At 40.5% G+C, this 12,631-nt stretch overlaps 1 protein-coding gene across 1 annotated transcript in view; it reads left to right on the forward strand.

Moving 5' to 3' along the window:
- SKIL (SKI like proto-oncogene) overlaps positions 1–7,479 on the forward strand; it is a 41,304-nt gene extending 33,825 nt beyond the window's left edge. Inside the window, exon 7 of the mRNA XM_090055876.1 lies at positions 1,537–7,479. Within this exon, the coding sequence (XP_089912002.1) occupies positions 1,537–1,698 (162 nt within the window). The 3' untranslated portion in view covers positions 1,699–7,479. The remainder of the gene's footprint in view (positions 1–1,536) is intronic.
- The last annotated feature ends 5,152 nt before the right edge of the window (positions 7,480–12,631 follow it).

Below are 12,631 nucleotides of genomic sequence, written 5' to 3' on the forward strand. Positions count from 1 at the left end.
CAACAGATCTGGTTGCTATTGTATTGTGAGAGTAATTTTCCTTGGAACAGTAGGTGAATATATACATTACAAACCCTTTTATTAATCCAGCAAGTTTGAGATCCAAGTACAGATTTCTTAATTTTGGGGTATTTTATGTGGTTTTTTTCCCATTTTATAATACTTTTTATGAAGTTAAATGCATTGCTTTTATCTTCAAAATATTTAGATTGTGGACTTGTGATATAGTCATGCCAGTGTAATTTGGCTTTGTGTGCAGCGTATGTCCTGCTCCAGCATGAGTCACTCTAGTCTGGGGCAAAACTGCCACTCGGGAGTAACTATATTGACATAAATGACATTGGTGTACAGGTTGCCTGTCTGCTGCTCTAGTTCTTCTGATCTGGCATTAAAAATTACTCACTGTGGATAGGCTGCTCCTGGCTTCCCTACCAACTAGTGGGGAAAGCTCTAATATTAATAGCAACCCAGCCAGCTGGTTGTCTTTGTGCTCCAGATGTGCATAAGTTACATCTCTATAAAACCAATGTAAACGACATTGTTAACATACTGTGTATGTATCTGAATTCTGTGTGTAGGGGGTCTACTTTAATGTGCAGTTTCAGAAAAACATTCTCTGTGATTGCCAAGAAATATTGCGTTGGCCATGATTCCCCACAAAAGCAATCTAAAAAACCCAGCATATTATTCGTATAAGACGCTGTTTTAGAATGTGCCAGTGCTTACTGCAGTGCAGAGACAACACGGCAATCACTGCAGCCATAAATCTTGTTACTATATGCTAGTGATGTAGACTAAATGAAGGCAACCTGTCAGTGAAGTGAAAATGTTTCCGCACCATCTTTTAAGAAGTTAAATGTGCTGCCAAAACCCCTCCGCCAATTGGCAGCGTGGGGTGTGATTGCCAGGAAATGCGTGCAGAATTGGCACTTCCTGTTTTGACCAGGCTGTGAAAATTGTCTTGTCTTGCCATGGGTTAAGTAGACCCCTACCTACGTGTGTGCATATGCACATAATCATGGCTGAAATCACACTTACAAGCAGCTGCTTTTAGCACTGTTTTGTATAATTTTTTAATTTGTACGTGTACTTGATAATGACATCATTACCTATTCTGGTTATTATATTAATTTTATTGTAGAGAGAGATTATGGTTAATCTTGGCAAAATAAAATAAATATATTGACCCAAACAACAATAGTCAATCTGGGGTACATACAGGAAAGACTATTTGCATTACTGATATGATCCATGATATTTCATGACTATAAATATAAAAATTGTATGAGTTATTAGTCTTGTATCATAGTAGCGTGTTTATAAATGTGCACTTTGTTGCTACTAAATAGCATACACGTACATGGCAGCTTGTTCAAAAGAAAGATAGTTTTACACGGCCTTTTAAAAATAAACAATCTGACATTCTTTAAAATATCTGATAATGCAATATTCAGTTAATTTGGGAAACAAATACTTTACTTTTATTAACATGTATGCTAAAATTAATTTTTTTTTCTCTCAAATGTATTTGTGCAGTTGGCAGAACTGAGGCAGAGATTGGATCATGCAGAAGCAGATAGACAAGAGCTCCAAGATGAACTGAGACAGGAACGAGAAGCAAGAGAAAAGTTAGAGATGATGATAAAAGAATTAAAGCTACAGATTTTGAAATCTTCAAAAAATGGAAAAGGAAAATAGATATTGGGAAAGGTGAACACAATTGTGTTCTTCAAACAGGGTTGTTTTTTTGTAGTTGAATTGTGAGCAGTTCTTCTGTATAATAAAACAAGGTATTCTCTATGGATTTCTCAAACAGAAAACCAAGATGAAGAAATAAGTGGATGGATATACATTTTTTTCCTAGCTCATGAAAATCTGCATTTATTTGTATTGGTGATTTTTCTGAGACAACTGTTAAAGACATGAAACTTTTGTTTTAGAACAGTCAATTTCCCTCTCTTTCTGATGCAGTATTGAGGGCTGTGTACCTTTTTTAAAGCAGCATTTTATGTTTAAAATATACTGTGGTGGTTTTTATTTTGCTACTTGTTGCACATCCCGATATAGAAGTACATTTTTAAAATGTTGCTCTTTTTAAATCTAAAATTCAAAACCAGAATTTGAGCTTCAGTAAAAAGTCTTTCCTCTCTGTTTGGTGACAAGGAAGGCATTTTCACGTTAATGTTGCAGGGTGGGAAGTTGATGAAAGGGAACTGTTTGTTATAAATGTACTAGCTTGAATTTTTTCATCCATATACATTTTCAGCTATACATTTTTCAATATAATTTTTCATCTTTTAAATATTAAGTATTTAACATTTTTTGTCAAGATTACAAAAAAAATTGTATACCTTTGACATTCTGGAAAGAAGATATCATTATTATGTACTTCTTGTGAAAAGGAATAACAAAAATGCATGAAAAACTTAAAAAATAATCTACCCCTACTTTATTTTTCTTCCAAATGGCAAATATGGAAAAAAAAAGGTATAATGGATTAAATTTGTAGGTTTTCTCTTTTAATAGGAAGGTTCAGGAAATTATGATCTGAAAATACAAAAGACCTAGAGAATAACACTTTTAAGTTACATACTTTAGTTACTTTTCAATATGGAAGCCTCTTTGTTTTATACAGACTTTTCTTTTGGTATGTGAAAAACAGGCTTTAATTGACATTTAGGTAATTTATTAAACATATTGAAAAAAACAGATTTCAGCTGTGGCACTTTGAAAGACATTATAATGCTTACTGTGTTTAAATGTTATGGTAAATATTTCTACTAGCTGCGGAAACAGCGTGTTCATTTAACCATAACATCTGAAAATTAATTATAGTACAGAATTCTTATATTGGCATACCTGATACTAGCTTTGAGAAATTCTGACATGGGATCCCAAATGCTTAATTTTAGAATGCCTTTGCTGTTAGAAGCCTGACAGAGTAAGGGAAAGATTGCATCATTGAATAGAAAAATATTTTTCTTTTCATTCTAAAAAGTTTGACACGCCCTTGATAGATTTTTTTTTTTTTTGATTGTCAGTGATTAGAAGTATATTAGTTTCTTCCATGCTCACAGCATAATCTGAGTCTGGCACAAATTGAAGCTTTTTGCTATGGTGCTTGTGTCTTTCTTGTATTCAGAAAGGTTAAATTAATGGTGAAGGAGGCCATTAATACATTTTCTGCTTCCATATTTGCTTTGAGTTGGTTAAGTTTTCCGGGAATTTTATTTTTTCATGCATTGTTTCAATGACATTATAAATGCTAGAAAAAGAAAAATTAAGTTGGCAAATATCTCACATGCTACTTGTTCAATTTGGAGAAGTGAAACTAAAGTATGTTTGACATGTTAGTTAGAATTGTCATGTATTCTTAATGTCACATTTACACTGAAAGTTAAAGCACATTTTGAAGCAGTTTGAAACATGGATTATATGAATTGGAATAACAGGTTTTTCTCTTTTTATTGGTTATTCTTTTTAAAAATGTACACCTATCTACGCTGGCCTGGTCAAATCTCGTTTTAAGGGCGGTTATGAGATAGAAGGGAAAAGTGCCCATAGGATACTGATTCACTCAGTGTTAATTTGTGTATTCAAAATCATATATGCTTGTTTTAAAGATTATATATATTTTAATCCCATTAGCCTAGACAATGCAGCTGTGGGAGGAGTGCAAGCTTAGTCTGATTTATGAAACAGATGTACTGATGTTAATGATGTACTGATTCTAAAATCCTTATCAGATGCTAAAGCCTGGAATAGCACAATTTAGCTCTTGGATCCCAGGCTGAATTTCTCAGATTGGCAGATGGCTGGGGTAGGGGAATAATATTTTTTTTCAAGCTCTTCAGCCAAAAAGGCAGTAAAAAAAAATACTATTATTTTATTATTTAAAATCCATCTTATTTTTCAGACTGTATCTTCATTGTAAAACTTAAATGTGGGCTTCACCTGTTTCAATTGTCAGTGTAGGTGGGCACTTTGAACATCTTTGAATTAGTTTATTTACTGCGGTATTTCATGTTCTAGCAGTTGAAGTGGTAGAATCTGCAGTGGATTATTGCTGTAGAATACTATATGTTTTTATTCACTCTTCACTAATCACTCAAAAATTCTTTTTTTGCTCAAGTTTTCCATAGTTGTTGCCTCTGACTTGATTTTGCCAGTAGGTAACACGGCGTGAGTGCTAATATAGGCAAGGTTCAGTGTCTCCAGCAGCAATTTAAACACCCTGTCAGCTTTGTTCCATTGGGATCTACCTGATGCAATGCTTAGGATGTTAAAAGCCATGATCTCTATTAGTATTTCTATGATGGCAGTCACTCTGGAACTATGGTAAATTTTAGAGGGGAAAAATCCAGTTGCAAATAAGGCCTCTTAAGGTACAGACAGAAGTGACAATTTTCCTGATCTGGCCACAAAAAAGCAGTTTATAGTTGTGACCAAACACAAGTGTACAGCTGTAAACAGCTTAAAAATGGCAGAAAATGGGATGAAATCTGACCCCTCATTGCATGAGGGGTCAGATAAAGATGTCTTGTAACTTGTGTCTGGGAGCTGTTCTTTTTGGAATGGAATGGGAGTGGGAAGGGGAGCAAAGGGAGTTCAGTCTGGGGGGTTTTCAGCCCCCCTGGAGGGTGAGGTAGCTGTATTGCAGACCCCCTGAGGTGCGGCCGGGGGCCTCCAATTCATGCCCACACTTCCAGCACCAGCTGGGAAGCCCCAAGAATAAGCTCCCTCTGCTGCCTTCTCCCCACCTCCCATTGTGAAAACAGCGAGCAAGGGCAGAGAGCCTGGCTGTCACTATGGGAATCTGGCTCCAGGCTCCCAAGTGCAGCCAGGTTTTACCTTCCTTCCTGGAACCAACAGTGAACTTTTGGTCTGGGGTAACGGTGTAACTCTGAATGCTTTGCAGAAATCATTCTTAGTTGTAGCTGGGAGCTGCGCTTCTGTCTGCACCCTTATTCTAATATATTGGCTGAAAAAGCTTAATTGAGAATTGGTCTAAAGTCTCTTTTAGTAGCCTTGTAAATATATCATTTACAATAATTTAAAATAATTGTATTTTTTTAATACCGAATAAGGACATTTTCTTTTTCAGTTCATTACATAACAATTCCCATATGTGTAGACTTGATTTTATATAGATTTTTAAGTAATAATGTATAAATAAATGTGCCATAGATTTTTGTGTCCATAGTCATTGAAAGATGGTTTTGTAGTAAATTGTAAATAATACTGTATAAGTTCTAGAATAAATAGTTATGTTGAGCTCTTTCACTAATTTATAATAATTAAGAAAAACAGTTTATTTTACAGCCTAATACAGAGACTAGGAATGAACCTTTAAGGGACCTCCAGCAAAAGTTGTCCTGTCATTATGAACATGCTTGTTTAGTCATAGCATGCTCATTTTACTTGTGAATTAATAATGGAGTTTATTTTGACTCTAATTTTTCTGTGCTGATCTTTTAGACTGGAAGTTTATTTTCCAGATTGACTTAAAGTTAATCTTGATAAAAGATTAAAATAGTCTTAACTTGAACCTGCATTAATGAACAATTAGTTGAGAAATAAAGTTGCCTTAGAGCACTTTGAGGATAAAATTAGTAGTATTCAACATATATCTAGTTTGCTAATATACCTTCTGAGGGAGAACTTTCATGTGCTATGTGTACTCAATTCTGCAAGAAAACCTAACGATTCTAGAAAACTAGTAAATCTTTTGTATTCTGGCACTCTGAAAACACCCTGATTCACAAATGTGACCACTTAAAACTCACTGAAACAGATTTTAGCAGATCTCCAAGGTTAAATTTAAAGAATCTGTCCTTTAGTTTTTGTAAAACCTGTCCTTTTAGCTTGAGTATTAAGTATACATAGTAGTTATGTTTTACATTATTAAACTAAGTTTATTCTATATTTAATATATTAATAGCTTAGATGTAAAATCATTTGTATATAGTAAGAGTGTGATGCAGTTACTTAAGTTGGCAAAGTCAAGAGGGAGTGTAAAACTCTTGGTGGGTTGGCCTGAAGAGCACCACTCAGGCTCATGGTCAGGAAGTCATGAACCACGTTTATTCATATACATTCATCAGTTTGCAAAAAAATCAAATTTGCAATTAACTATAATGCGACACTAAATTGTAGAAACATTTTCCTAGGATTCATTGTGAAGCTAGTCTTAAAATACATGGTCGGCTTCCTAAAAAAATCTTTCTTGTTAGTACGGTATATATTTTGACTAGCCAGTAAAGATATTAATGTTATACTTTTTCTGCACTTAACCCATATAATTAATCCACATGACAGAATTTTTATAGCATGGTAAAATTAATAAAATACATAAATACACCTGCCTTCAGTTCTGTGCTTGCACTATTTAAGCAGTTTTATCTTAAGCTGTCAACAGTAAAATATCTTAGTACAAAAACCTGTAGATTTTACTAATGTTACAGAGGTTCAACAAAGGTGCATTGCATTTGTAGTATCAGAGACAGTCAAACATTTCTCTTACTGGAGGTTTTGTTCTAGAATTAGTTATGTTGGACTCCCATAGTCCAAAAGGGCATCCATTATTTTTGCCTAGTTTTTACTTATGAAAGTAAAGGTCATCGGCTTACAGACTGCACAGTGCATTTCACAGTATGTCTCCGTTACTACATAGAATAGAACGTTTTCTGCAGTTACTGTTTTAGTTGAAAAAAGCTTGAAAAACTGGTGGGTTTGAAGCATTACTTAATCAAGCACAGCAAAAAGAAAAAAAAGGTTTTAAAAATAAAGCAGAACACTTGGGAATCAGTCAAATGTTTTAAAAAATATTACAATTTTTTTTCCAAATATAGATACCTCACTAGAAAACATGGAAAGCACAGTTGTACTTTATTTAAAATAATTCTAGGAACTAAAGTTTGTCTCCAGTTGTTTTGCTGCAATTACGTTGCCTTCCAGGATTATAAGGTCCTTGATAGACAAAATCTGTTTTTTTGTTTTCATATTCACTGTTGGAAGTATTGATGTTGACATGCCAGTATAATTAACCTTTAGATTACAGAGAGTATCTGTAAAGCTTTGTAGAAACTATCTTCAATCAAGACAAGTGAAATAACGATCTGAAACTGTAGTAAAAAGCCTGAGATAAAATAATCAGTGCATTCAACAATTTTTAATACTTTGCCAATGATGTACAGTTTTATTGTTCAAGTTGCTGTGGTTGCATTACATGACACACAAAACTGTCCTCTACCTCACGTGAGATTTAACAGATATTTTATATGGTTTTAGTAAAAACAAGATGCATCTATCTGGTCACTTAGTTTACAAATTTTGAATTATATTTATTGAAACATGACATACTGTGCTCTTAGCTTATACCTCAATTGTATTTTGTGCTGTTATCCATTTTCATGCCTTGTAAATACCCTGTATAGATGGTGGATTCGAATACAAATAAAGAAATGTAATGTCAAATGATTTGTCTTCATGGTATTTATGTACAATGGTGTGAACTTAACCTTTGTGCAAGGCCTTTCTGAACATTGCTTTTCTGCATGGGTGCCACTCCACTTTTTTATGGCATGGGATTTTGATCCCGGAATCTCCCAAGGTCAGACGCTTACACATGCCGCAAGGTAGAAGCACGGGACACACCTGCAAGTGTGGTATGGGGCACCGCAGACAGGTCTGTGGTGCCACACTGCACATCTGCAGTCATGGTCATGGACTTAGATGGAAGACCTGGCTTGGTTCCTGAGCATTATAAACTTTCAATACAATTGTGGCCAATTCATCTCATCTCTGGATTAGTAAAATAAAGGTACCACTTTGCTGTTTCGGGAGTATAGTGAAGATAGATTTATTAATATTTATAAAGAGCCCAGGCACAGTAGAAGTGAATAAATAGCTGTCATCACATTAGTCCAATCCTGGCACACACAGGACTTCATCCCTGCTGCTCCTTACCAATTGCTATACTTGTTTCATTCTTCTAAGTATCGGGACTTGGAAATTCCATCCTGGAAAACATCAGGACAATAACATTGAGAAACAAGTTAGGGGTGGGTCACTTAAAGGTTGCAAACATTTTGAATGCTGTCCAAATGAATGCATGTGCCTTTGGCTAATTAACACTGAAGTCATGTCATCAGCAGGGATCCTGGTTTTCTCTGTTTAAAAATCACAAATTCACCGATAAATATAAAATCACAAATTCTCTGATTAACTCCCCCAAATCCATGTTTTTCCATAACTAAAATGGAATGCCATTTTATATATGTGTGTGTGTGTGTATGTATATATGTGTGTGCGTGTATATATATTTAGGGCTGCGTGAAACAGCACTGTTCTATTTAGAGTTTCGTTTCCACAGGACAGTGTTTCATTTAGAGTTTCGTTTCCACAGGACAGTGTTTCATTTAGAGTTTCATTTTGTTTCGAAAGCGCTGTTCCATTTTGTTTTGTCGAAACTTGCTGTTTTGACACTGTTTCAACATTTCACCCATAGGCTATAATGAGGAAGCACAAAACTACTTATAACGTTGTCATTTTTTGGCAGATTTGCATGAAAACAGCAGGGATGGTAGCCCCATCTAAGGGCATGAAGCCTGCCAAGTTTCAAGGAGATAGGTGAAGGAGTTTCTGGGAAACTGCACCTCAAGCTGCTGACAAGCAAAACTCGTGACTGTGTGTGTGTTAAGGTGCACCCTCACTGGTGCTGGGGCCTCTACATGACACGGTAGTGTGTCCCAATTAGGTGGCTGCCTCCCTACAGTATCAGTCCAGTCCACCCTTTAAATGACAACGGGTAAAATAATAACTTAGTGAGCAGCACAGTAGCACCAGCAGCATCTCAGGCAGCCAGACAGTGACAGAGCCTTTCTTCTCCAGCAGCTGCCAGAAAATCTTCCCCACCAGCCCCAGCCCTGGGGCTTAGATGTGCCCAGGGCCCTGTGAGCCTATGAACTGCACTTCATCAACCTCCTAGGTACAGAAAGTCATGGACTCAGTATAGACAGTGGAATTCTGACACACTACAACCTGCCAGACAGCTGACTTACCAGGTACTTCTGCACTTTTACCTGCGCTGCTACACACCCCTTCCCACCCCCCACCCCAGCCTGTTCCCTCATCCCCTGATGCCGCCATTTCCATTTTCACTGACTGGCTTTATTGCCTATGTCACATGCCAGCCTCTGGCTTTGTTACTATTCTTTCCATCCAGGAACAACACACACACCAACTGCAGGTGTTTCTTCAGCCTGACAAAGGGTTTTTCTACCCAAAAGCTGGCATCCCAGGCAGCTAAGCTGATCTCACCTGCAGCCTCCCAACTCTGCTGCAACCAGTAAGGCTTGACGGGTCTGGGCTTTCTCCAGCTAGGAGTGCATGCATGTGGCTGAAGTTATGGTACCTCCTACCTGCCTTTTACCAGGGGGTTCCTTGGTCCTGGCATTTCCTGGGGCTGCTGTGCCGCCAGCAGTCCTACCAGGCCTCCTGACCCTGGCAGAGTGCAGTTTTAGTGGTCATGCCCAGGACCTGGGGTCTCCTCCTTCTCCATAGCCCTAGCCCATACATCCAAGTTCATCCTGGCACAGAAGCTCAGCAGGGATATGTTCTTCCCTTGCTGGTTGGTGATGCAATGAGTGCCCCCTCCAGCTCCGAGAGTGGGGCATTAAATGGCTTTTAAAAATCAAAAAAGGAAATGGGTGCGGACGGAGTGAGTTGGGTGGCATTCACTCTGTCTGTACCTGGAGTTTGGGGAACCCCAGCAGCATGAGGTTCACCTTGGGGAACACCGGCTGCTTCACCAAAACAGGATCCAAGTAGGTCTGGTGGGATGTCACTACATCCCCAGCAATGCTTTCGCTTGGAACACTGGTCGGTGGATAGGACAGCTGTTCCTGGGCAACCTTGGCCAGATCCGGCCACATCTGGCTGTGGCTTACCCTGTAGGCCAAGGGGTCACACAGCAGCAGCTTCATGTCCTCAGCAAGATAGGCAGACACCAAAGCCTGAGCATTACCTGCCTGGATCTGGTTGGATCTGGTGCCTCTAGACCCTACCATGGAAGCCATGCCCTTGGCCCACATTGGCAGCACCTGTGGTGGAGGAGGAGACTGGCTGGTGGATGGCGTGCTAGCATGGGACAATGGATTCCCCTCTTCAACATCCCCCCGCCTCCACCGTTCTGCTTCCCTGACTCTTCACCAGCACCTCCATCCGCTGATTCAGGCTTTGGCTGCTGCATATCCTGCCCTTCACCCTCAGGCCACACATGGCGGTCAGCACATGGGCTGTACTGGACCGCAAGGGATCAAACCATTTCCTGATGCCCTCCTTCAGCCACCTCACCAGCGCCTGCCCCAGCCAGGTACACCAATTCCCTGGAAACTCTCCGTTTAGCTCAGTTCCTTCAGTACAGGGATCACCTGGCTAAGGAGGGCATTGCCAACACTGAGGGTCTTGGGGGCCTTGAGGAAGGGCTTGAGGATCACCAAGATCTGGGAGATGGTATCCCACTCAGCTCTGTTAAGGGGGTCGCTGATCCCAATCTCCCCAAGCAAAGCCATCTCATGGATGCCTTCTGTTACTCCACCAGCCTCTCGAGCATCAGGTATGTGGAGTTCTACCGAGTCTCCACATCCTGCATGATTTTGTGCTGCGGGATGTTCAGCTCTGCTTGTTTGTCCCACAGCACCTTGCTCCCCTTAATGCTCCAGTGCCATTTTCCTGCATTTGGAAATGAGCTTGCTGGTGGTGCTGGTGCCATCACCAGCAGCCCTGTCCCCCTCCAAGGCATCCCTAACTATGAGGTGGAACTTGTGTACCACACAGCAGATGCCAACAAAGTTGGCATCGGACTGCCTTGACCATATTGGCCCCATTGTTGGTGACCATAAACCCACGGGTGAGTTCACCCTGCCCAATGAGCCACCCCTGCACCAAGTGGTTCATGGCCCCCATGATCTCTGTTGCCGAGTGGGACTCATCCATCACCTCAGCTTGAAGGAGAGCCCACTGACAGTCTGACTGGTCATACCAGTACCCTGTGAGGGAGAGGTAGGTATGATCTTCACCCTGACTGCTCCAGATGTCTGGACCACCTGCAGACCTGCCTTGCGCAGCTCCTCCCTCAAGTACTCCCTGCATGCCTCATATAGGAAGGGCACCACTGTCCTGCTGAAGGTGGTACATGCGGGCACTTGATAGGATGGGGCCATGAGTGCCATGAGCCGCCCGAACCCTGGCTGCTCAGCTAAGGAGAAGGGCTGGCTATGCAGAGCAAACATCTCCCCAGTGCTCTGAGTGATCTCTCTCATCCTTGCAACACACCTGCCTTTCTCCCACTGTCCCAGGATAGCCTGCTTCTGCTTCAGGGGGACAGGGACTTTGGAAGTAGAGGACTTCCCTTTGGGCATACTCCCGCTGGTGCCAGGCTGAGAAGGAGCAAGGGCAAGGGGGTGCTGCTTGTGGAGATGCATCAGCATCCCCATGGTGCTCATTTGTTTTGTTCCCTTGCCCCAGCTGGTTTTAGCTTGGCAGTGCAGGCAGATAGTATATGTGGGATCATCTGCCAGAATCATCTGCCAGACCACACTACCTGCTCGCTTCTGGCGTGCGACTGCATGTGTGGATGCTGCAATTTCCCCCTCCTCAGCAGGCAGAGGCAGAGCAACAGGAGAAGCAGACTCAGCTGAGCCGCTTGCCTCCACAACCTCTACCTCAGCCTCCTCTGAAGTGCCTTCTGGGGAAGGAGACCTGGCTGTAGAGGAAACTTGGGGGGTGTGGAGCACAAACTTGGATGATTCCCCCCCCTTCCCCAGAATTTTCCTTGCTAGGCACTCAGCTCCAGCTCTTCCTCTGGCACTGGAAGGCTCAGCATGGGAAGTGAAATGGGGGTAGAGGAGACTGTCATGCTGGTGCTGGTTGTCATGGTGGTGAGGGGTTATGGCTGGTGCTCTTGGAGGGGATGTAGACTCAGGCACAGGCAGTGGCATTGCTCCCCTCTCCTTGCTGCCTGTACTAGTGGAAGCCTTATGCCTGCTTGTTGTAGCAAAGAGACTGTGTCACAGTTTGGGGGGAGGGGGGGAACTTATACCTCTCCCTCTACCCCCTGTTCTGCCCCTCCCTGAAGGCTTGCCAGCTGCCTTTCCACCATGCTTCATAGTGTCTTGTCTTTATATAGGAAGGCACATATACATTTATATATTTTTATAAATTCTATAGTATAATATCCAATATATAAATGTATAAAAATAAAAATATATAAATGTATATGTGCCTATATAAATTCTATAGTATAATACGCAATATAAATATGAAATTGAAAAGAATAAATCAATGAATATAATTAAAAAAAAGAGTCTAGAAAGAAAGCAAAAGGTATTGCAGAATCCCACTTGCTAGGTTAGCAACTAGGAAATCAAATCAATGGTAGTAGTAGCCTTTGTTATCTAACACTCCTGAGCTTCTGGAAGATAGCTCAGTAACTGACCCCAAGGCAGAAAGCAGGCCAGTCCAAACAATACTGCCTTTTATGCTGTTTTTCAATCCCTGCCCCAGAGCACTGGGATTGGACCTCAGGGAGGGATCAGAGTCACTGGCCAGCTACACAGTCAAGGTCAGA

This window comes from Crocodylus siamensis, chromosome 6, assembly GCF_052110815.1.
Source record: "Crocodylus siamensis isolate JL-2025a chromosome 6, ASM5211081v1, whole genome shotgun sequence".
Lineage (NCBI taxonomy): Eukaryota > Metazoa > Chordata > Crocodylia > Crocodylidae > Crocodylus > Crocodylus siamensis.